General features: G+C 41.8%; 2 protein-coding genes across 3 annotated transcripts; both read right to left on the bottom strand.

Annotated features, from left to right (window-relative positions):
* Positions 1-2759: 2759 nt before the first annotated feature.
* Positions 2760-12628, bottom strand: nufip2 (nuclear FMR1 interacting protein 2). Of its 2 annotated transcripts, none has more exons than XM_070983255.1 (4): positions 12415-12628; positions 8889-10580; positions 8190-8222; positions 2760-7064 (listed from the first exon to the last, which is right to left on the bottom strand). In XM_070983255.1, exons 1-4 carry the CDS (start codon positions 12560-12562, stop codon positions 7012-7014), a joined length of 1926 nt encoding a protein of 641 aa, XP_070839356.1. In that variant the 5' UTR covers positions 12563-12628; the 3' UTR covers positions 2760-7011. The 2 variants fall into 2 exon arrangements, with proteins under 2 accessions (XP_070839356.1, XP_070839355.1); XM_070983254.1 differs by having other exon boundaries at positions 12397-12618.
* Positions 12629-15559: 2931 nt separating this feature from the next.
* glra4b (glycine receptor, alpha 4b) lies at positions 15560-23484 on the bottom strand. Its single transcript, XM_070982731.1, has 10 exons — positions 23322-23484; positions 22685-22812; positions 21808-21875; positions 19794-20017; positions 18324-18406; positions 18092-18229; positions 17773-17987; positions 16949-17107; positions 16287-16382; positions 15560-16155 (listed from the first exon to the last, which is right to left on the bottom strand). Exons 1-10 carry the CDS (start codon positions 23378-23380, stop codon positions 15883-15885), a joined length of 1443 nt encoding a protein of 480 aa, XP_070838832.1. The 5' UTR covers positions 23381-23484; the 3' UTR covers positions 15560-15882.
* Positions 23485-24500: the final 1016 nt, after the last annotated feature.

Raw genomic sequence — 24500 nt, 5'->3', positions numbered from 1 at the left:
TCAGCAGAGATGAGCTGTTGGAACAAAGATCAAACCTTTTAGTGACCTTGCAGCACGTTGGACAATCTCTCCGAGCAGCAGAGCACTAACCATCAAGCCCCATGTGGCCTCCCTCAAGTACAGAGTAATCACGGAGGTAAAATTGAGGGGGTGGCGGTAAACACCGGTTCAATTCCATGGACAGAATGAAAAAAACAACCAGTGTGTGTGTGTGTGTTTGCGGTGAAAACACGCCACCTGCGGTGTCCACGGCGACCTGGGTCATCCCAGTAATCACTCAACTCTCAGATCTACACAGGTGGCACAACATATACATGCACGCTATGTGAGGTGAAAGGAATTCTTTTAAGTGCATCATGTTACATGACAGTTAGCATTTTCAGTCTTTTACACATCCTGGACACAGATAGATTTATTTTAGTGTTAAAGTGGATGAAGCAGGTGATGAGACTGAAATTGTTAAAAACAAAAAGATGTCCATAAAAGGCAATAAAATAAATCTTAAAGTAGTCAGATTAGAAGTTTAAACTACATACTTTAATTTATACTGCAGTTTATTTTTACATGTATTCATACTACAGATGATGAAAGCATCTCTTCAGGCTTGTAGTGCTGCAGTCAGTGTGTTAGCCTTTCATCCACAAGGGGGCGTCTTTGAACAACAGTCAGCAGCACCTCTGCTCACTGATGGTGCAGCAGCTCCCCAGGACCTCCACATCAAGCTGAGCTCATTACGGCCACACGGCCTCCACCAATGCTGCTGTCCTGGCTCCAGCAGCCTGTCTGAACACAACGCGACTGTGAACGCATCTGTCACTGAGCAGGGACATGTCCTAACAGATGCTGTCAAAAAAAGAGGCCTTTGAGAGACAGATGTCTGCACATTCAGTGGTTTTTAGATTTAGATGTAGATTAGCTCTGTCTGACTTTTGAATGGCTGGCAAAACTTTTCTTAAAAGTGGTGTAGGCTGAAAAAAAAAGAGCACTGCCCAAAAGAGCTGAACATTTCCTCCATGACGCTCAGGGGACGGTCAGTTTCCTGCTCTTATATGTGGACATTTCAAGCCAAACAAAAAAGACATTAAAGTAATCAGCATGCAACGTGAGCTCCTCTTTTCTTCAAACGTTACTGTCACACATTTATCATAGATTATTATAAATTACCAAAGGGAATTACCAAACAGGCAAAGTGGGCAACTGTCCCAGGGCCCCTAAAAGCTCCATACTGACAGTGTGCTCATTTATTTAGAAAGAGCCCTGCATTAAAACTCTTAAGGAAAAGTAAATAAATAATATGACTGAAAGTATCATAAGTTAAAGTACTGCAGAATGTCCCATTTCATAGTGTCACTAATAGATTATATTAGTGGATTATTATTACTGATGTATTCATGTGGAAGGAGCATCTCACTGCTGTAGCCAGTTGAGGTTGAGCTAATTTGAACTTCTTTATATACTGGCTTTATTCTGGCTGTTCATTCATGCACTTTCCCATTAGCCTATTGACTGTATATTAAAATAAGAATAAAGCACATCGCTGTTGAAGAATTCCAAAAAATGAACCTTGACTTTAGAAAGTTCTGGAAACTGATTTGCACTGGAAAATGATCTGTTAGGGCGAGAGGCTGAGCTGACTTGATCAGAGCGAGATCGCTGCAGGGAACGAGTGCATCAGAGTTTAAAATGTGATCAAACTGTGTTTTGTATGAACAATCTGAGTTAACTAAAGCTCTTAAATAATCAGAATAAAACTACAATATCTCCCTCTGAAGAGGTATTAAACAGGAAATCTCTGGGCAACAAGTCGCTAAAGATTGTACAGTATCAGAGTAAATGTATTTAGTTTCATTCTACCACTGCTACATCACAGTATCAGCTGACTACCTTATCTTATCTTATCTTATCTTAAGGTTTATTTAAGATTCTGAACATATTAATAATTGTGCATATGTGTTGAGGCTGTTTTGTCATAAACAAAGCTGATATAGGTCAGTCAGTCTGCAGTATGTGAGTCAGACTGACCACTGATCATGTGATCCCACAGCAGAAATATGAAGCAGACCACACACACACACACGCACGCACGCACGCACACACACACACACAACATACACACAACACAGAGTTCTTCATGAAAATTTGACATTTTAATGGAAACTAAAATTGTGAACACTGGAGGGTTTTTTATTGACTCTATTACATCGTTTGGAATTTGAGGGTTATTATCATGCTTTTTTTTTCTCAAAAAAAAAAAACCATTGTAATGTGACACTTCTGTTAAATTCAAAACAAAAGGAAATAATCTGACTGCTCACTTAAAAACTTAAATGTCAACCTGTAAGACATTTGAGAAAGAAATGCTATTGCCTCGTATTTTAGCGGGGGGGGGCAAGAGATGTTAAGTTAACGAAAGGAAAAAAAAAAAGCATCAACAAGCACAACAGCCATTTGAGATGACACAGAGAAACGAAAGAAACAGACGACTCGGCACAACATTTCACCTCTTTTCATGACTGAATCCTGGAGACTCGTGTTGCCTTTGCTGACTTCACTCTGCGTGTGTGGAATCACGAACACTGTTCCTCTCAGGCGTCATTGAGTAAAAACAGAAAAAAAAAAGCCCCCTAAATTAAAACATTTCCACAAGAGGCAAAGACAGTTTAAAGGAGGGACAGTTTTTAAGTCGAGCACAAACACCAAGTCCAGCATTTCCCATTACAGACGATTGATTACTGGATGAAGAAGCAGCACTTTCGGTATTTATCTTATTTTTTTTTTCTTTTTTGAAAATGTCTCCTCTCTCACACCGTCTAATAACACGCTCAAAGCGACATTCAGCTGCTACAGTAGTGACTTCTCTTCACTAAAAACTCCTCCACACCCAGCGCGATGTCAGGAAGCTGGTTATGACATCATCAACAACGTCCCCCCGCTCTGTGCGTTTGCCATTCAAGAGCTGAATATCTGAGTAGTGTACCTTTGGCGAAAGCAGATTCAGAGTTGTTGAACCGCACGTTAATACCTCACTCCCCCTCACAACATGATCAGCATTACTACAAATAAAAAATATATTAAGAGGAACTCTGGTAACTGGGGGAAAAATAGGTCTACGTCAGCCTTAATCAGTAACTAAATCATCTAAAACTCATCAAAAATGAGACATCTTGATTTTCTGTATCATTTATTCCTTTTAGTCTCATCCTACTTGTGCATCTATGGATAAATTAGGTTATAACTCAAAACATAAAAAAAAAACATGTTAAAACATCAATTTGTTAAATCAGTTCAAATCAATTATGTGCTACTTCAGACATTAACTTGACAATAGACTGCCATGAGCGTACACCAGCAAGCAGCTGTCATCCGTCCCATTCAAACTGATTTTGGCTTTAGGTCACACAGTTCTGAACACAAGCCGTGAAATATTCAAAAAACCTACAAAACACAGAAAAATGCTCATTGCTTTCAGCCGTGTCCATGTCGCTTAGAAGAAAGAATCAGGATTAGCTGTAAGAAAACTTAGACAGCGTTGCAAATGTTATAAAAACAAAGAAAAAAATGGCACGGATATATGCTGGAAGCAGATTTTAAACAATCAAAATTGCTGTAAAAGTATATTTTTTTTCCACGCAGGCACCTGAACATGGACAAGAGGGATGGTTGGGGGGGGGGGGGGGGGGGTTGAAAAATACGAGGAACTTGCATATAATAGAACTCGCTATGCACGCACCCACCAAACAACGAGGCCGAGCTCGTCACTCACAACCTGGAAGCCTACGTCAGCATCCTTGAGGTGATTGCACATCCTGAGGGGGTGGAAATATAAACTCCACATGATCAGGCTTTTCTGTCTCAACACACCAACAGTCAGTCACTCAAACCCTCACCCCCCTCCCCTCCCCCCCAACCACTGATTAACCATCGACTCAGCTTCGTGAACCAGTTTTTGGTTTGCAGGCTACAGTGCTAAATAATAGTTCTCTCTTTATAAATGCATATTCGGCATAGCCTCTTTGCTGTAATAAGTGCTTGAAAAAGAGGAGCCTTGGGGTGGGAGTATGGGAGATTCTCTGATTCCCCTGTGCAGGACTATCCTCTCAAAAAAAATAAAAAAATACAGTTTAAAAAGGTCGTAAGACTACAGTAACATCAAATACTACTCATTTGATCACCCTGTTTTACACTGAGAAGCCTGTAGATGCATCACTGTCCACTGGTAATGCTTTCAGCCTGAACAATTTGGTATTTACCACATGGGAACCTGATTACGTCACTTTGTCTGCGGATTATAGGCAATCAGAAGAAATTAAACTGCAGGTTTCATGTAACTTCATGACAGGTTAAATGTCAACTTCCACAAGCACGGAAAAAACATGAAAGTCTAAATGCTAACGGCCAATATCTCCTCAAATACCCTCGGCTCCCTCATCGACCGCATCCGACACAATTGTTCTTATTCAGAGGGCAGCATATGATAATACACTCATCCATCACACGCTGTACAATGGAAGCCAAAACAAAAGCGTTTTAAATACCAGAGAGCTGACTGAGATCAGACGTGGAAGTTGAATGTCAAGACAACCGGCTGCAGTTACGACTTCCCGTCCCTGCACACGAGCGCGAGCTTCAGCGGCGCCTAATCAGGACACAGTGGAAAGAGGCGCACTTGAAAAGCTCATACCCAGATTGTAGCGACCCCACAGAAACACCACTGATGTTCAGCAATAATAAATCAAGAGGTGCTTCACTGTGAACAAATGAGGGAGAAAATCAACCATCAAAAGATTGCAAGAAGAAGATTACAGTCTTGTACATGTAGAAAAGGCATGGAGCAATGTGCTTCTTTTTTCTCTCTTTTTTTTAAGGGAAAACGAGCAGGAAAACTGATTTTTAGAGCCCAAAATGATCAATGACAGCACCTTGCACGCCATGACAGTTTTCCTCACGGGTAATTATTTGGTGTTTTGTCACATCATGTGAGACTGTGTAAGAGGACTCCACTTCAACATTTCCAATTTGAGAATGTTACATGACAGGGACCATTTGGCAAAAACAATATTTAACATAGTCATGGCTTTATCAACACTACCTGAGTTACATTTAATAATTCTGTATTTATCAACTTGTTTTTTTTCTGAAAAGTAACAGCCCAGAGCCATTCTTTCAAGGAGTATTTCTTGTCAGTACATACATAGATCTCTCTAGTAATTAAAAGATAAAAGCAATTAGTTTACATAAAGTGCTATTAATCCACACATTAACCAAATCATATCTTCTAGAGGACACAGGAACCGGGACGGCTCCTTCGTTATGTCGAGTAAACCAATCCTGATTTGGAGATGGTGATGAAAGTGATGTCACAGCTGGCCAGTTAGCAGTTATCAAATTTGGGCTCCCTAGACTTAATTAGATCTTTCAACATGAGCTCTTTTGCAATTTAAAACAAACAAAACAAAACAAAACAAATAAACACCTCAAGGATTTGGTGCACCAAACTGAACACGCACCTTAAACACTTGTGAACAAACAAATGAACTGCAGGCCACACCAGCATCTTGGGCGATGGTTCTGTAGCTCCACAGAACCCATTTCACACATTGTATGGATCACATGGTGTTATTGCACACTGGTTTGCAAATGTAAAATGTTATCCACAGTAAAACATAATAGTACAACTCATCTTCACATTTCGACACAGTTTGACAAAGTGGCTAGTCGGGGAAACCTAGATTAGTATTGCAATTGTTGTCGTGTTACGGTTATCTTTGCGTGGCGATGAAGAGTGACCTCTGACTCGCTCACTTCCACCAGTAAACATGCAGGAAATTCAATGCCATATAAGACAAAAAAAAAAGGTTCCAACGCGGAGTCAGAAAACAATAAAAAAAGAAAAACGGAAAATGCAACATGTGTTCCTTTGACAACAGGAATTGAACAGTTTGTACACAAACAGAAATGCAGACAAAATAACATGAATGGTCGTCCTGAGTCTTGCTGCTGAACAGATCGCACAAAACACAGAAGACCGTATTGTAGCAATGTCTCTCGCTTGACATTTGTCCCTCAGTTTACTCAGGATTCATATGTATCTGAGTTAAATAACAGACTGAACTGACTTCATAACCATCTGCGTGAAATGTATGAAAAGACTCTGCCTTTAATGGAGACCTGATTTTGAAATCTTTAGCACACCTGTAATAAACGATGAAATGAAGGGCCTAGCTTTCCTTCAAACGGGGCACTTCTGTACCTGTGCTCTGGGGGGCGGGGGGGGGGTGTCACACTGCAGTGCGGACAACACTCATCATGTTAGTCAGACATAACAGTATAAAAGAAAAAGCAAGCATTACATTTCTGGGCTCTGATTTCCCCTCAAAAAGGATTTAAGACAGGGTTCTCCCTTCCTGGGTGGGGCCTCACCTGTGAGCTTCCACTTAACTTACAGTTTAACAGGACTCCAAAGACCTTTATTCCACAACTCCAAGGCAATCTTTGCAAAGTGTGTTCTCCTTTCTTCCATGATTAATTCAAGCTTGCACACAGATGTGTATGTATAACGTCTAACATATCTACAATGAACTCATTTGAACGCGTGAAGAAAGAAAATGACTGAGGCATCCCATAGTCAGACTGACGGCTGCCGCAGTTCAACAGGATAAAGGCTTAGGGAGGTGCAATCCATGACACCTTCCTTTGTTGAACTCCCGAACATCATCCTGAAGAGCCATGAGACAAACGACTCGCGCAGCTCCGAAGTTGAAAGTGTCCATTTAGCGTGTTGGAGAGGCGCCGATCAGCTCCTCTCACATCCCTCCAGAGCGTGTGCGCGTTTGTCTGATGCCCCCGAAGAAGTCTGTTAGTTCCACCCGAGATTCCAAGGAAAATCTGTCATGCTATACTATCAATGTTTTCACAGTTGTCACTTTATCTGTCCGACAGGATTTATGATTTCCAAGGTAGATAACTGCAGCACCCAGAAGAGAAGAAGGTAAGTACTGTAGACGATCTACCTCACTGATCAGGTCCATCCTTAGTTTCATCATAAACCACTACTCTTTTTGGATCTGGAGCAGAGTGGGGAGAAGAAAGGAGACGGGTTAGATTCTTCAACATGTCTGTATTCAACAGATAATCCTGAATAAAATGGAAATCTTTCCAGTTCTGGAATATTTTAATACAACTACTACTTCGGTCAACATTTGAGAACTTTGCCTTATTTTTCTTAAATGAAAACGGTTTTGTTGTTGTCTCCAAAGGTTTCAAACAGCACTCAGCCTCAGTCGTGACGGCGCGTTTCATTCTAACTAGCGGTTGGATATTCAGCTAACACAGCCTAAAACATCTCCGCACACATGCCTGTGCTGGTATCGACAGACTGTCTGGAGTAATTGCTGTATTTCACTTGCCAGCTGGCATGACTGCAGTACCAGAGGACCATACACCCGCAGTATGTCACACTCAGTAATTTTAACAGTGTCTCTGTTGGTGATTACCTTGGGTTACTTATGTTTCAGCTGTTTAGTCATAAAACAAATGTGGCCTTTTGTCTTTCAAGGATTTACTGTTCCGTGATGTTAGCCCACGATATACAACTATCTGTCCTTGAGAGGCATTAATGTAGCCTTTGTGCACATTCTGACATGCAGATCAACCACAACAAAAACCTATTTGTGCAAGTCCTTACAGTGATTTATAGCAAGAAGTTAGCTAAACAAGCCTCAAGATGTTTCCCAGCAGATTAACAGTATTTCTGAACTAAAACATCAGTCAAAGGATGTACAGTATATTGTGAGCACATAAAAATAGAAACCTTAACAATACACCACTGTCACGGACACACTGTTACCAGGTCACTTTACTCGTATGAAGCTCATAGCTGGGGTTAGAATAACTCCATTAAGAGAAAAAGATGTGATGTCAGTGTTTAGATTCAGCATGTAAACAGCTTAGTCTGGCTCCTCTGTGTTTTCATGTTGATTATGTGTCGCAAGAGCTGCACAGGCCGCGCAGTTATGAAGAAGCAGCAGAGCTTGAAATGTCACAAGCTCAATGAGAAAGAGAGCTCACAAATGTTAAAAGTAAAATGTTGAAATGGTCTGAGACTTCTAGATCTAACTCTTGTTGAGAGAACCGAGCTGAGTTCTTAAAACAGAGGATTGGAAAAAGTGAAAGCAACAAGTTGAATTTACCTTGTTTTTGCAAGTTCAAAATGAATTCCATTTCTGTTGAAGGAAAAAGGCACATTAATTCAGCATCTGCATGAATTGATCACAAAATACAAAACTGATCTCTCCAAACATTAGATAGTACTTGAACATGTGTTGTAATCCTTAAGATTTTCAGAAAACAAAACCATGTTTACGACACTATTGCGTTTTTTCTGCAACAGCCATTCGGTGTATTTCCACTCTGTGATTACCTCTCTGTGTATTAGTTTTCATTGTTAATGGGGGAATCTACCATTCCCACATTCAAAGTGCCTTCCCACGCATGACACATTCACAGGAGACAACACAGCATGAAATCCAGCATTATGGTTTGTAATCTTATCTCATCAATATCAGCTTCACTGTTCACTTTTCACTCCCCCAGTCACACCAGAGCCCTGTCACCAATGCAAACTGAACATTTCCTAATGCTTCACAATAAACGCATTCAACTGCAGAAAGGTGAGGTGGTTTTCACTGTGGAGGAGTTACGAAATGCACCTGTGAGTTTGTTTGGTGGCACTGTAATCTTAATATTAAATATGTATTAATATGTAATATCGAACCCAACTTTCTGTTACCGCCAACAACCCAGGTGTCACCAAATCAACCAGCAATTATATCTTAAGGATTACAACTTAAATGGTTACACAAATCAACTTGATAAATGGTCAAAGTTACCTTTAGTGTGATAAGTGACAGCAGCTTTAATGTCAAAGGACCCCCAGCTACACCGTCTGCCAATGTCTTTAGAGTGGGCCTGTTCTTTAGATGAGCCAAACAACAAAGTGGTTAGTTGGCCCTGTGCAGGCTTAGCACCGTTGTCTTTACTGGGGGCTGACGCAGCAGAAGCTGCACCCTTGCCCTCAGCTTTTGTCTTTTCCTGGCCACAAGGCTGCAGCTTGTTCTCCTCCTCACTCGTCACACAAGCAGGTGAACAAGCATTAGACACATTGCAAGGGGCACAAGTCCTTTTCTCAGGGTCTTGAGCCAAAGTGCCAGGCTCCAAGAATGTTGGGCTAACATCAAAGCAGGGCTGGGCAGCCTTGGCCGCAACAGCTTGACACTCGCTTTGAGGTGTGACCACAGTAGTTTTGTCCTCTGCAGGCACCTGGCCACTTCCTCCTTCTGGCCCCAAATTGGGCTCATTGATGAAGGAAAGCCCCCACTGATTCTGGAAGATATCTCCCAAGGCTTTCTGATTTGTCTGAGCAGCCGGTGGGTCGAGGTGACGAGCACTAGGGAGCACAGGTTGCATATTTAAAGGGTAAATTAAAAGAGTACACTTTCTAAGCTCATATGCTTCTCCATCTATGGGACTAGTTGTAGAGCTACAGTTACTTTCCAAAGGAGATGCTACATTCTCGCCACTTGGGATAGATGGGGCTGGTGGAATACTACTAGCAGCAGGAGCAAAGAAGGTACCCACTGGGCAGCCGTTTCCATTTCCAGAAACAGGACCATTAGTAAAGCTAGCTGAGGTGATAGTTTTCATAGCAGACATGGGAACCTGCGACAGTCTAACAGGAGGAGGCAGTGCCTCTCCTCCACCTTGAGCTACTTTGTTGAGGTTTTCTTTTACTTTACTTGCATAACTGATCTTGGGAACAATTTTAGCACTGCTATTGTCCACAGGAAATACTGGAGGGGGCTTGAACAAAGTCCATGAGTCCTCTTTTGAAGGTGAGGAAAGCTTGGCTTTGTGCCTTTCCTCAGTCTTTTTACCAAAGGTGCCAACTGTTTTGCCATCAGAGTTTTTCCTCTGAGATTCACCCATTGAAGCCTCTGACGTAACAGCCCGTCTACCTGCTGACTGAGCTTCGACTTTATGGGTGGCTCTAAAGCCGTCAAGTCTGGAAGTCACTCCCTTCTCGGTCGCCTCAAGATTAAAAGCCCCATGCTCCTGTGTAGTGTTGCCCTGCTGCATGTCTTTCTCCTTTTCTCTAATCACATTATCAGTGTTCTTTGCGTTGTTACATCTGGCCTTGCGTTTCTTCGGAGTCGTATATCCACCTTCAGAGCCGCTGCCATCATTGTCCTTGCTAGAATAGCCATTTGTAATTAAGCCACAGTTTACAACGCCATTCTGAAGCAACACAGAGTCTTTCTTATCCAAAGGTTGGCCCTCATGATGATTCAAATCCAGGGCCTTTTCCTTGTCATTTTTAAGGTCCATATTCTTCTTATGGTCCAATCCTTTGCTGCTCACTTTTGGAACAGTGGTGTACAGCTTTTGTGTTGACTTCTGCTTCACATTTGTATTACTTGTGTGTCTGTTACCATTGCTGCTGGGGGGATGTGACATACCAACAGTATCAGACAGATGTGGATTCTTCTCCCCCTCCTCCTCACTGATGTTTACTTTTTTACTGCCTGAAAGGGGAAACAAAATCAGTTTATACTGAAATGACAGAACACCTCAATCATTCCTTCAGACCTTGCAGAAAATTGCAGAAATTTTACAAAATACAGTGTCAACTAATTTGACCTTTACCACTTACGCAAAATAACTTTGGAAAAGAACTATTTTGGCGTACTATACAAATAATTAGTATTTGTAATGCAGTGATGAAAAATACAGGACTCTAAATTCACAAAACCTATGAAATGATTATGTGCAGGAACTACACATGTTGCATACCATCATACTTGTATGCAACTCATATGTCAAAAATATGTCAATTATCCACATTTTACTCACATTTACAATTACCAATGTGCCATCCACACAGATTTGAAGTGGTGTTTCTTATGCAAACCAGGATCGATTTAATGTGTTTGGATAACTTGATCTTTTAGAAGAAATGATCGCAGCACTCAAATATTGTTGTCGAGCAACTTTTGAGACAAGGAAAGAATAGGTATCTGACAAGAGATGAAAATCTCCATGCTTTTGCAAATGAATGTTCATACTGATGCCTGAAAATGTATCGGCACACACATTTCAAGGTGAGGTGGTTACTCACTGTATTTAACGAATTATGGACATATACTTCACAGATATGAACTGCAGCTGGACTAGCAGCTGATTCCATATCTTGAGAACATCTGATCTGTCACCAAAGACCAGTTGCTGCAAGGTGTAAAGGGATGGCTGAGAGCAGCATTTATGAAATACATTTGAACTGGCACTGAGCCACAAATCGGTGTATGCATTGGTCAGATTCATTGGAACTGCTGTGTCAACGTGGGGCTTCTCATTAAATGGTGCTGCCCCTCATGTCTGTAGGCTCAGCACACACAGAGTCTGCATACAAGCTCGCTTCTCGTATTATACAGAGGCGGTCCTTGCTTATTTGCAAGCAATCATGTTGGCATAGTTGCCAGCAAACGTAAGGTGCATGCTTACGGTGTCTGTCCAACCATATCTTTATCATAATCGAGCTGCTGCGTGGCTTCACGTTGACTGAACAACATGCAACAGGCCTGTCAGGGATGGCTAGCTTTAGCTAATGTCAACTAGCCAGCGACTCGTTTGATATTAACACGTCTTGGCTATGGCCTGAAGGTGGCTATCTTATGGCCATAGCCAAACCAGCGACGCAATTAAGCAAAAGCCGACAACGCCATGCCAGCAGAGCAAAGTGGCGTGGCTGTACAAATAATTCTTAACTAGCCAGGTAACTATAGCATTAGCTCGCAGTGATATTCTAACATGGCCGACAGGAAATGGCAGCTCAGAACATTCCAGTGGAGCCGGCTCGTTTTCCTCTCCTGGACACAAGCACGCTGAAATGAATAAGATGAAGCTTTGGCCACTATGGAAGGCGACTCGCAATCCACATGTTACGGTTAATGCGTTTATAACACATGGTAACCCAGCCGGGTTTTCTGACATGATTTAGCTGCATTTGCAAAAGAAAAATGGGTGGTGAAACCGGCGCACAAGGTCAATCCCCGATATGTCAAACCACCACCAGCGACAACTGTCACGCAACGTCAGCTAGCCATGTAGCTAGCTCACTTAATAGATGGTTTCTGGTCCGACAGTGGTCAGCTATCGTTTTTCTCAGTTAGCTACTCACCAACTGTAACGCTCTTAAATAACTCCGCACAACAGCACATAGTTTGAATAAACAGCTAGCTAGCAGGCTGAGCCCCCCCCCATCACGATGGAGTTCACGTTAGTTAGCAAATGCTAGTCGGCTCGTTGACATTAGCTGAGTAAGGCTAGCAAGCGTTAGCTCACTTTTCCGGATGGCCCAACCTGTTTTCTTCGTCTGCGTTTCCTGATGCTGGCGCTGGAAGTGGCTCTGATCATTTTTTAGACAAGTTGGGTGTTGAATAGAGTGTCTGTCCTCTCCCTGGTGGTGGTATTTCTTGTCTTGTGCCCGATCTTTGGGCTGTTCCTCCATTGAAGTGTAGGATGTCGGACTTGTTCAACCAATATGTTAGCTCACTGGGTAAGTACAGAGGAGTCCAATCACTACCAGAGTAAAACGGAAGCTATTTGAAGCCTCTGTAAACGTCAGCAGTAAACGTCTAAAAATGGCTCTGTTTTGGGTGGTCACCGTCACTGGATGCCATGTCGAGTATTTGACCAGAGTTATGCAGCGAATATTTTGCAGGACTTTTAAGATTTTAGCAGATGTTTAAAGTGTCACCCCACACTTAAATAACGGGCAAGTGATATGTCAAAAAAAAAAAATAAAAATAAAATCTTTTGAGGGAGGGGATAACGGGGTGGGGTTCGAGCATGAACTAAAATCATATGACCGGAGACGCTGCCACGTCTCCAGCCAGTGGACACCTTGGTGGAGGGTCCCAGGGAGACCAGCCCCACTCCCAACATGGAAAAGAAACTTATTGCAAATGTCCTCAAACATCCCTGATTCATTTTAAAGTATTTTACCACATGTAGAGTGAATTTTGTTGTTTTCTACATTTGTGCCAAAAGGAGAAAAAAATATTACTATGATCAGAATATATGTGCACAAATGAGTAACTTTTCACCAGGAATAACACCTTTTTTGCATACTTTGTCTTTGCATATTTTATATCATGCTGTGTAATATATTCTATACGCTATCTATCTTGCTGACTGAATTATAAATCCCACTTTTCACACATGAAAGTAGGCAGGGTTCTCCAGTCCAAACTCATCCCCCTCTATCTGCCTGCATCCACACAATCAAGGAGAGCATATTGCTTGGAAAGGGTCCCATCACTGTGAAACATCAACAGAGGAGGAATTTATCTAGTATGCATTTATTTAAAATGTTAACATTTGTCCCCAGTCAGCATCTGGGTGGAGCAGTGGGAATGGTAAGTCATTATGGTATTAAACATCTGGCGTGGAGGTTTGTATTTCCTCAATGTGTGCGCTCCTTCCATTCTTTCAGCACCATTTAAACAAAATGCTCTCTTAAATGCAATTTAGACAATTAAGATGTCTGTCGGGACCAGGCTTTTAGTTTTCCTCCTCAGACTTTACTGAGTGAGTGAAATCACCCTCTGATTTAATGTGTGGATCTGGCTTAAGTGCTCATCTGTGACAAACAAAGAGTAAATGCACATTAACAGGTTTGGATGGATTAGAACAACTGACTCACTGAGTGAAAGGCATAGTTTAGGCTGATATTTGGGGCCTGCAGCAATTCAAAACCTCATTCAAAAATGTTTGAAAATAAGAGCAATGATAGATGGATAATGCACATTTAAATTTTGTGTAATTAACTATTTGTAGAAAAGGGTAGTTTTTCTTTTTTGCCAGTGAATATCACAACCTGTAAATATTTAGAGATAGATAAAAGTTGCAAAACAGCCAGAGATCCTCATCTCAGAGAGTGCAAAGGAAAGTCTCTCCTGCTGTATAATGTGGTGGCACACTGCAACATGCCCACATGGGGCATAAACAAGTGAACACCACCCTCTTGTGGCTCAAGATACAAAGTCTCAGATTTTGCACATGTTAGAAGTGAGAAGCAGTGAGGTCAGCAGTTCATTATGCTGTGAAAACAAAGGTTATAGAAATGTGAAAAACGTCCCTGATGCTCTGTCGCTGTCTCTGATGTGGTTTATGTTCTCTTAAGCCCGTACCATATTCAAGTACTCATAGTTGTGTCACTGATAAAGAGCGGCTTAAAACAGAGCAAATGCTTAAGATAAAGATAGATTTCATATTTTCCAATATAAAAGTGAAAATCTATTTAGAGGAAGAGCCCATCTGCATTTCAGAGCTGATGTATGCAGCCCTGCTCCTCCTACTGTGCTGTATATGCATGACAGCTACCTTTTCAAATGAAATATTAATATGACAGCTTCATTTTACAACATGGTTTATTTTTAACGTGAGAGTAGGTTTCTAGAGATGGACCTGGTCTCCAGGTGTGTGCACAGAAATGCTACTCTATCAATATATTAAAAATGCCATGCAGTGTGAGGTACTGAGCATGTCATGGGATCTATTATATTATCACAGTGGCATTTTGTACCACATGACAGTAGAGTATGAGAGGGGAGACAGATCTAAATTCAGTGCTGGAGAGATGCTTCTGGCTTTAGAGAAATCCTAGTTTAATGTAATAATTTAAATTTTATAAATGATAATTAAATGTGCAAATGATGTGTAATGTTTTTGGTTTAGATCCTGGCATTGTGTTACATTTGTCCTCATACATAAAAGACCTGGATTCAATATTTCAAATTAAAGTATTTATTTATTTCATACTGACCAACAAAGATTTTCAGAGAAATGCTCATTTCTTAAGGGAAAAATACACAGAGACAACATATTCTCAGTGTATAACTTTGTTAAACACCAACACAACAACCATTAAGCAGGCCTGAGGGGAACTCGGTACAAGTTAAGAAACACGTTCTGATAACTGTTCTACACCAAATAAACCGATCTGAACGGGGTCTTTAGGCAAGAAATAATAATAAAAGATAAACACTATTTGGCTGTGTGTGTGCCATGCTGTATCAATATACAGTGATGTCTAAAAATCCCAGGACAGTGTATCCTTTACTTCTTTATGCATGAAATACCTTCATTTAAATTTGAGAAACATTTTGAGAACAGACTATTCCAGTCTTTATCACTGATAGGATTCAAAATGTAAGTGGACTTAGGAATATTATGATGAAAACTATATGTCATTAGAAATATCATGACATCCTAGATTTGCAGCCTACAAAGAAACTAAATATTTTCATTTATGCGTTTCACGTGTCTGTAAAGCTGCAGCCAAGGTGAGACACAGAGCCGAGCTGCTACTGTTTCAAAGTTCCTGCTTGTTGTGATGTGTGTTTAGCCTCTGTGATATGAAACCTGCTGACCATGGCACCAGTAAAAGTAGTGCAAAATAAAAACCGTAGGCCTGGTAAGGATGTGTACAATACATGTGAAGCTACAATAACTGCACGTACAGAGATCTGTCCAAAAAACGTGTTCGTTGATGTTCTTAAGATGCCGACTGTACACACATACTGAACCCTGACGTGTAATGCATAAAGCATCAGTGCCAATAAAAAGTGCATTTCTTTGGAAGGATTAAAAATTTAAAGAAACCGATGGACTCTCCCATGTCATGGAATTTCCAAATGGCACTGGACATGCAGTCACAACGCATCTTCCACGGCTCAGCTGAGGACTCTCAGCCTGTAAATGTTTCAGTGAAGAGAGCAGAATTAAAGGTATCCAGTGTCTCTGTGGTCCTCAGTCGTTGTGTTGTCACAGTGCAGCTAGAAGGTCCTCATGTCGTAAAACTTTGTAGGTAAGCCAGTAGAGGACATTAAACATGAGGAAGCTCATTGGGAAAAGAGCTCGGGAGATGGTATCAATCCTCTTCGCCCGATCCACAAAGCGCCTGCGTATGTCATAGAAACCTAAACCTGGAGGTAAATCGGCAAACACCGGCGTCGAATCCATGTCCGGTGCACTTCCTGTTGACAGTGCAAGTCCAAAACTCTGAAAGAGCAAACCCTGCTGTGCCAGCTCCTCCTCCTGGAAGAAAAAAGACACAGCACAGAATAACCATCGGCCCCCAGTGAGAATCTCACAGCTGAAGTGATGTCTGCTTTCTCCTCGAGCCGCTGATTGGCTGCTGTTAAACTGAGCGAGGCGGCAGAACATACCCTGGCGCAGACAGTGCACTGCTGGGCTACGTTCCCATGAGAAGCATTGTTCCCTGACATGTTGTTTCCTTTCACCTTACTGTCTCCACTTGCCTGCTGATGAGGAGAAATAACACACCATCAGACATACTGCACTGATCAAAGGCTTTGCAGCCACAACTCTACTATGTTGCTCGTGTGTTTCAAATCTTGTCCACTGGCGAGTGATCATCATCTGTTTCTCATGATGTGAATACAAGTCTGACCTTAATATGAGACAGCTCTCGGAGCAAATTTCAGTGCTATTGCAGAATCCAAACATATGAAGTACAAAGGGTTCAAGCAGATGTTTTGTTAATTGTGTTATGAATATTGCAAGGTATTAATGAATCCCACAGCTGCTGTCACACTGCTTTATTTAAGAAATATGATGTTTTAAAGCTGGTTTGGCCTATTTTGTCTTCCCTATTTTTCTTCTTTCTCCAGTGTGAGGCAGCAATATGTTGGGAACATGCAGCCAGCAGTGGAATAAGGTGATGGCTCAAATTAATTACAGGTCAGCGCCGCATGCATCTCCGGCCGGAGTGCAACATGCAGCTGAGTTGTGTAGCTCGTGCATAGCTGGGCGCAGGGAATAGCAGGTGACAGCCGCCTGAGGGGCTGAGGGGGTGGGTTGCACTCACAGTTCTCTGCCGCTGTTGCTCTTTGAGCTTCTTCCTCAGTCTGAAGAACTCCTTGTGCTGGCGTGAAACAAAATTCACGGCTGCGTACTCTAGTAGTGCAGCAAACACAAAAAGAAGACACACGGCCATCCAGATGTCTATGGCTTTCACGTAGGACACCTGTGAAACGCGAAAATCCAATGGGTGAAATCATTCTGGTAACATTAGCGTTCATGTGATGCTCAGTGGTGACATGAAAGAAAGATGGGGTAGCAAAAGTGAAATACTCATTATGCATACCGGTCCCTGTCAGTGGTGTATGTTTATGTTGGAAAAACAGTTGCTTAGTGTTGTAATTGGTCAAGAATCATGAAAATGCTGTGCAGTACTTGAGTAAATGTAGTTAATTACTTTCTACCACTGAAGCTAAAAAATTGAAAATGATATCAAAATATCAACCTCTCTCTAACTTTTGTTTCTTAATAATATAATAATATAATGCATATTATAATTTATGCAGTAGTTAAACACTCTGAAAAGGGCCATTCTGCATAATCAGTACCTTTGATATTCAAGGTACATTTTACTTAAGTAAAAATGTTTTTGCATGTAGTCGAGCATTTTTATATAGTGGTGTTACTACTTTTATTGAAGTAAAAGGGTCTGTGTACTTCTTCCACTACTGCATTGTCAACCATTTATGCAGTCTTGTCTGTTTCAATGTCTAGGCCGTTAACTGACTATCAGGGCTCAGTGCATGAAATCTGGCATTGAACTGAATTATAGTAAACAATGCCTGGCTTGCATTCTCTCCTACAAAGTGCCTCAAACCAAACTTGCCTGACCTTTGGCAGGGAGGCCCTGGAGCCAGAGCTCTGCGTGGTCATGGTGAGCACCGTAGTGATCCCCAGTCCCACTCTGGCCGGCGCCGCGTCCATGTTGATCCAGAAGGACACCCAGGACAGGATGACAGTGAGCAGGCTCGGTATGTACATCTGGATCAGGTAGTAACCCATTTGACGCTCCAGGTAGAATTTGACCTCAATGCAGGTGAATTTACCTAACCACAGGAGGAGATACAGGTACAAACTGACAGTCTTATTAGAAGTTGATTAGCAGGACGTATCAAGGATGGTAGTTGGCAGGTCAGCGTGCGTCGTGTACCTGTGTTGTAGTGCTTGGTGCAGTACCCGAGGCCTTTCTCCTCATTGAGCACAAACTGAGGGAGCATCAGATCGTCGGCCACCTGCACTGCTCCCACATCCAGCCATTCAAAAATAAGATCATTCATGGTATAGCCAACTAGATCAAAGAGAAAGAGAAGGTGTACAGTGTGCAGTAAGTTCACGATAAAATATATGTACGTTTTCATCCTGCTTTGAAAGCTCCAACTCACAGCTTTCGAGCTGCATTGTACACGTCTGGCTGTCCATGGGGAAGTTTTTCAGATCCATGGGGCAGGAAAGCGTGAGTGTCAGCCTGGAGCACAGAGACAGAAACACCGTAATGGTACAGAAATGGTGTGTAATGAAAAGGTGATACCCTCACACTGCATCCTCGCTGGATGCCCAGCTAACCCACAGCGCTGAACCCACAGCACCAGCCGTCTCTAGCTTCTGTGTCACTCAAACCCTTTTTACACACTCACCCTATATTAAGGGTCACACCGAGCAGCTCCAGCCTCTCTGTCCCCCGTCCATCTGTCGAGTCCACTGCGCCCCACACAAATCACAAGAAGGACTGACAGACCCTGACTGACAACATGTCAGCCTTTATGGAGGGCCTGACGTCAAAGCGGCTGAGATCACAGCACCACAATCAGTAAAAACAGGAGAGTGTGTCCCCCTCTCCAAAAACAGAATATGCTGCTCCTCAATAGAAGTGTTAGCGGGGACTCTACCCATGTCTAATAACTTGTTGTTTAGTCATGATGTCTTTTACTGCTCATTTCAAGCACCCTTCTCCTCTTTATTCCAGCAAGGACGAACTTAAGCATTTCACACAAATGAGCAAAACTGCAGAGAGGAGGAAACGGAATGATCCTAATTCAATGTCAACCAGAGACCCAGTGGTGAGCCGTATGAACATGAATGAGGGCAGATATCTTTTTTTTTCTGTTATTTTATGGGGGGAAAACATAAGTTGGTAATCTGGAATCTACGGAGTTGGTCGTGGTTAGGGCTTATTTTTACTGTTCAGTAACCAGAGAAGCAGATTTAGGTCGTGTTTAACATAATTGCTAATAGAGCTTTGAACATTGCTTTCTTATATTCCAGTGAAACTTCCCACCCATTACGCTACACTTCACCACGGCTTCAGTGCCACATTACTGACCTGATTCTGTTTTAGCCCGCGGTTATTGTTTAGTATGAACTTGCTCACAGTGGGTGCTGGACAACACAATGACAACTGAACTGAACTGGAGTGAAACAAACATGTTGTTGGCAGTGCCGCTGCCAAGGGTAGACCGAAGGGGGCCACAGCCAACCGGGTACAAGACCCCCCCCCGTCAGTCGCATGTGCATAATATGCTTCTGTTTGATATTTTACATTAGATACAATTTAAATTTAAATCAATAATGCATATTTTTTGTAATACTTTGTGTGAAAGACAATAACAAATGCATAGCCAGCCAGCTGCTTTTGTTCGTCCGTCACTGCATCACAGCCTCCTCCGACCTGCCCCATCTGGCCACTCCTATACAAAATCTCTGGGAGCCACACCATTGGACCATAAATTTAGAAGTATAGGCTACAACACATAAAGGTAGAAGTCCATATTCATTTGTACACTTCATGAGGCTTAGAACTGGGTTTGTGATGTCTGATAGAGGTACAGTACATGCTGGTGCATTTTTCAGGTCACCTGATGCTGTAGAGGACATTTCCATTTTGGAATATCCGAAGCAGCTTGTTGTCTGTTGTGACCTCGTGAAAGTTTGCTCCCTTTTCATTTGCAAAGAACAGGTCAGGTTTCCAAATGGAGTCCAACATTGAGGGGTCCAGGTCCAGAGAGTCATCTGGATACTCCTTATAAGCCAGGCGAGGGTCATTCCACTGCTGTCGCAGGAAAACATTGAGCCGGTAGTCCTACAGCATGGATGGAAGTCATAATTAGAAATGAAACTATAGGTAAAGAAACAGAATATATAGCTACAAGGGGCAATTGTGGAATTCATGCCAGAGTAGGATCATATTGAGATTTAATATGTTCTAAGACATGATCAGTAACATTGCACTAGTTTCCATAGGTCTATACATCTGACTCGGGTGTTACTTTAATAAACCTTGTGAGAGGGCCAGGACTAAGTGAACAGGGACAAGTCATAAGCGAGACACAAATGAACCTGCCGTGTCTCTCAGCACGTGGAGCGCTGTGCCCACGCAAAACTCTGTGTGATCACAAAAACGCTGGCAAACACACTTAAGTGCCCATAATTTGAACGACAGACAAGTCCACTCGTAATATCATCAATTAAAATTTGATGATCCTCCCTAGAGGCATTTTAGAAAATGCATGAGGTTTCCTAAACTTGAATAAATCAGAGAGAAAAAAACCTCCCCAAACACTCTCCATGCGCCTCATAAATAAGCAATGGTCCCTTATTTGACAGAGACAGAGATATGAGGAAATCATAGCTGACATTATGTAATGAACTTGCAAGATGGTGTTTACAGTCATTAATTAGTCATAATCTAATGACAGTATGTTTAGGCATCATGAAACTTGCTCCAAATGGCCCCTCTGAACAGAGGGAGAAGAGCCAGCAACACTTAACATGGATAAACACCAGAGAGTGTGATGCATCTGATACATGAGAATTCAGCAGCTCTGTCGGACTGAAATCCCTCCACTGAAAGCGACTTCAAGCAGCTGAGGCTGTTTAAAGCATGTTAAATAAATGATGATATATTATTAGAAATTCAATTACCCAGCAGTGGATAAAGTACTTAGAAGGCAAAAGCTGGTGCTGCATGGTGGCGACAGGTGCATGTGTCAGAAAAAAGATTATCGGTGATGCTGTTGTCAAACCCTTCGTTGTCATATGTCTGTCTTTAATTGTCGTGTCTCTTCTGCTGTGGCTGCACAGTATTTGTCTGACAGTTGTCACAGACACAAGAATTTCTGAAAGAACAGTAAAAAGCTAACTATAATTAGCCCCGTCTTTACCAGCTGCAACTTTAAAGTAACGCTCACATGATTGAAATCCAATAATATAATATATTCTGAAATGGGACATTTTGTGTTAGTGACTTTTACGACTTTCTTTCTTCTTCCTCCTCTGCTGTTGAAACATAACAAACTGACTAGAAATCGATTATGAAACTGACACCTACAGACACCTGAATAGTTTCGTAGGCATCACTTTTATGATCTTCTTATCAGAGTGGCACAACTGTTGTGCAAAGCATCGCATTGGAAAGTCCAAACTCCTCTACCACCATCTTGTGCAGTAAGTCAGAAGGTTACTGATGGTGCAGGCAGCAGTTATGTGAGCGATCAACAAGTCTACTTGATGTAAACCTGATAGTGAAAGATCAGGTGCAGCGATACAGATGCCAAGACAGATACAGAGTGAAGTTGTTGCTGAAATAAAGTGTAAACCCTCGACTTCCCAAAGGACCATACTGTGGGACTCTGCTGCTAAATTCAAGATCTTTGAGGTAATTATAATGTAGATTGGCCTGATGACCGGAATTGCCACTTGTAGTTACATTTTCTGCTGAAATCTTTGTTTCAAGTGAAGACAAATAGTCAAAGAAGGTGATATTTCACTGTATTTACAGTCCAACAATCAGATGATAAAATCAGTTTTTCTCATGCTTTCCTATCATCCAAACAAAGGGTGAGCACTGAGGGATACAAAGAAAACTCTCACCATAGTTGTTTCAGTGATGGAGCCGAAGCTGTTGATGAAGATGTTACAGGTGACATTGACGGGAGGACCTGATGGAAGCAGAGCGTCATCACACATCACAGTCACACTGGTCTCTCAAATACCACTGATGATGTTTTCAGAAGAGGGCGCATGAAATATTGAAGGCAGCAAAGAGCAGCGCATTGAAAATAACATCTGCTTATTCTCTTCATAATGTGCCACGCTGCGTCCAGATAAATAGACTTATGCGAGATAACCAGCATGAAATCGTGTTGTCATTTCCAGTACACTCCCATTAGTGTAGTCCATCTGTCAACCACTGAAACTTTAAATATTTCAGCGACTCATTCCCTAAGAGGCAATAATTTATTGATTCTCTTTTAGTTACATTAGTGTATATATAGATAATCAGCTGGGATTTACCCAGCATGCACTGACAAGGATGTGGAGCAAGTATGAAATATATATGAAATGTGACCCCAGAGACTGAGGAGGAAGTATGTCAGAGAGAATCTGCTGGCTTCACTCTCAACGAGAGATCAAGACTGGCTTGAAACAGGCCTGTGGGGCAACATATGAGGGTTAACTGCACTGTTCTGACAAGAAAAAAAAATGTGAAAGAGAAGTCTGTGTAAAAATATCATGACCTAAGGCTGTGGGTCAGCATAAAAACAGCAACGACACATGACAAAAAAAGAAAGGGAAAAGAAGACTCCTGTGTGAAGACATCACAGCCTGCAGCGTCTCTCACTTCTCACCCATCTGTGAATGATTTGTGCTACTTCACTGCCCGGATTGTTATGCAAAATGAGCAGCGCGCCTTCTCACACCTGTCCCGACAGAGGAGGCCCTCCCGCTGCACGCCACAGTGCGTTACCTTTGAAGTTTGGTCTGATGCGAGCGTCATAGCCAGATGTGCGTCCCATCAGTTTGTCCAGAAAGTCAGACGGAGAGGGGGGCTTGGTCGCCCGGCTGGGGTATTTCATCTCCTTACAGAGCACAGACCTGCCAGGTGACGGGACAACCAACTCTGGATGCACTGATATGCATATGTGTATATGTATTTTTTGTTCTTAATATTTAATACTTCCAATCCTCCCTCAGGAAAGGTTATTCATACTAATTATTTGATCATTTTAGCTGTTTTACTGATCAGCATCATGCAGTTTTCAGATTAAATACATTAAACTATTTTAAATATTGTTTTGTCTGTTCAGTATAATCCTGCATCGTACTTTAACTTTTTTTTTTTTTAAATTGCAGATTAGAAAATATTTCATCCATCATTCCTCTCACTTAAAGGGAGCAGTGATGCTGACATGCCTCTCAGTCAAGGGAGCACAAACATCATCTAATGTCTAATGTCAGCACTTATGCGGCCAATGTCAGATCACAGAAAACACAGTAAATACAGTCAAACATGCATTCACATTACGGTGGCAGACCAAACAGGAACTTACAGATTTCTCCTAGAAATAAGCTCATATACACTACAAATTCAAAATGTCTCTTACCTGCCTTGCAGAAAAATTACAGGTGAAGCCCACACCACATAAAAGATGTGCAACAGCATTTTGAGTTAGCACAAGCAGAAGATGTAAGACCAGCGGAGGAGAACTGAGAGAGCAAAGAAAAGCAGACATGCGGGGAACTTGTTGTTGCTCTTCCAGCCAGACTCTGTCTTCTGGACTCAGCTGAACATCCCTCCCCTCTCTGCAGGTGTAAAATACAGGAAGCTGCTGCTGTATAATTCAGAATCCTTTTTTTTTTCCTGCCCGTGTTTGTGAGGATGACTTCAAGCTTTATCTCTTTTTTATGGCCATATGCATGTTCAAGGAATTACTGCAAGAATATTTAAAGAGACAGAAGCATTTTCAAAGCAGAGCGTGCTTCCTGACAGCGTCGGAGGAGCAGAAATATTTGGGATTCTGACATTATGTTTACAATTTTAGACAAAAATAAGAGGTGGAATTTATGAAAATAAAAACAGTTAAATAAAGGCATGTTTTTAATAAGATGCCATATTTGACCAAGCATTTGTTGATTAACTACACAGCACTCCAAGTGATTCTTAAACTGAAATATTATTGGATTTCAACAGCATAAAAGAAGATCACCTTCTGTGAAATGAGAACACAGATATCCTCGACATCGTCTGCTTTTTGTGGTGATAAACTGTGGGGCAAAAAAGGCAAAATGATCAGTGTGTAACTTCTTACAGTATAAATGACTCAATGAGAGAGATCTGATCATTTAAATCAGCCATTTAAATGATGAACATGCTTTGTAATCACAGCGAAAGGGAAACAGGATGAAGGCATCGAGCTCTAATTAAATCATGTGTAACTCGTCCCTTTAAGTGTCAGCACACATCCAGAGGTTACTTAGCCTATCTTTAGCAGAGCTGTCCAACATTTCTGGTCTAATTATTTCATCTTTAAATTGCCAGACAAATCCACATATAAATGTGAAAGCGCATGTTTATTCCTCCATACAGAGGGGGAGGCAGTTCAGCCATTTGCTCATGTAAAATTAATGTCAAAGAAAGCGATGGGACGTTATGCCTTCACGTGTGGGCCTCACACTTGAGAGGCCGCTCTGCACTTTGCTCTGCAGCCCACAGTGTCAAATAGGATAAGAAATGTGTGAGAATACAAAACACAAGTGCATTCCTAATAACAAGAAGCCCACAG

The sequence above is a fragment of the Chaetodon trifascialis genome, chromosome 16 (genome assembly GCF_039877785.1).
Source record: "Chaetodon trifascialis isolate fChaTrf1 chromosome 16, fChaTrf1.hap1, whole genome shotgun sequence".
Lineage (NCBI taxonomy): Eukaryota > Metazoa > Chordata > Actinopteri > Chaetodontiformes > Chaetodontidae > Chaetodon > Chaetodon trifascialis.
The sequence above is the reverse complement of the archived record's forward strand: the minus strand, read 5'-3'. Positions and strand labels throughout refer to the sequence as shown.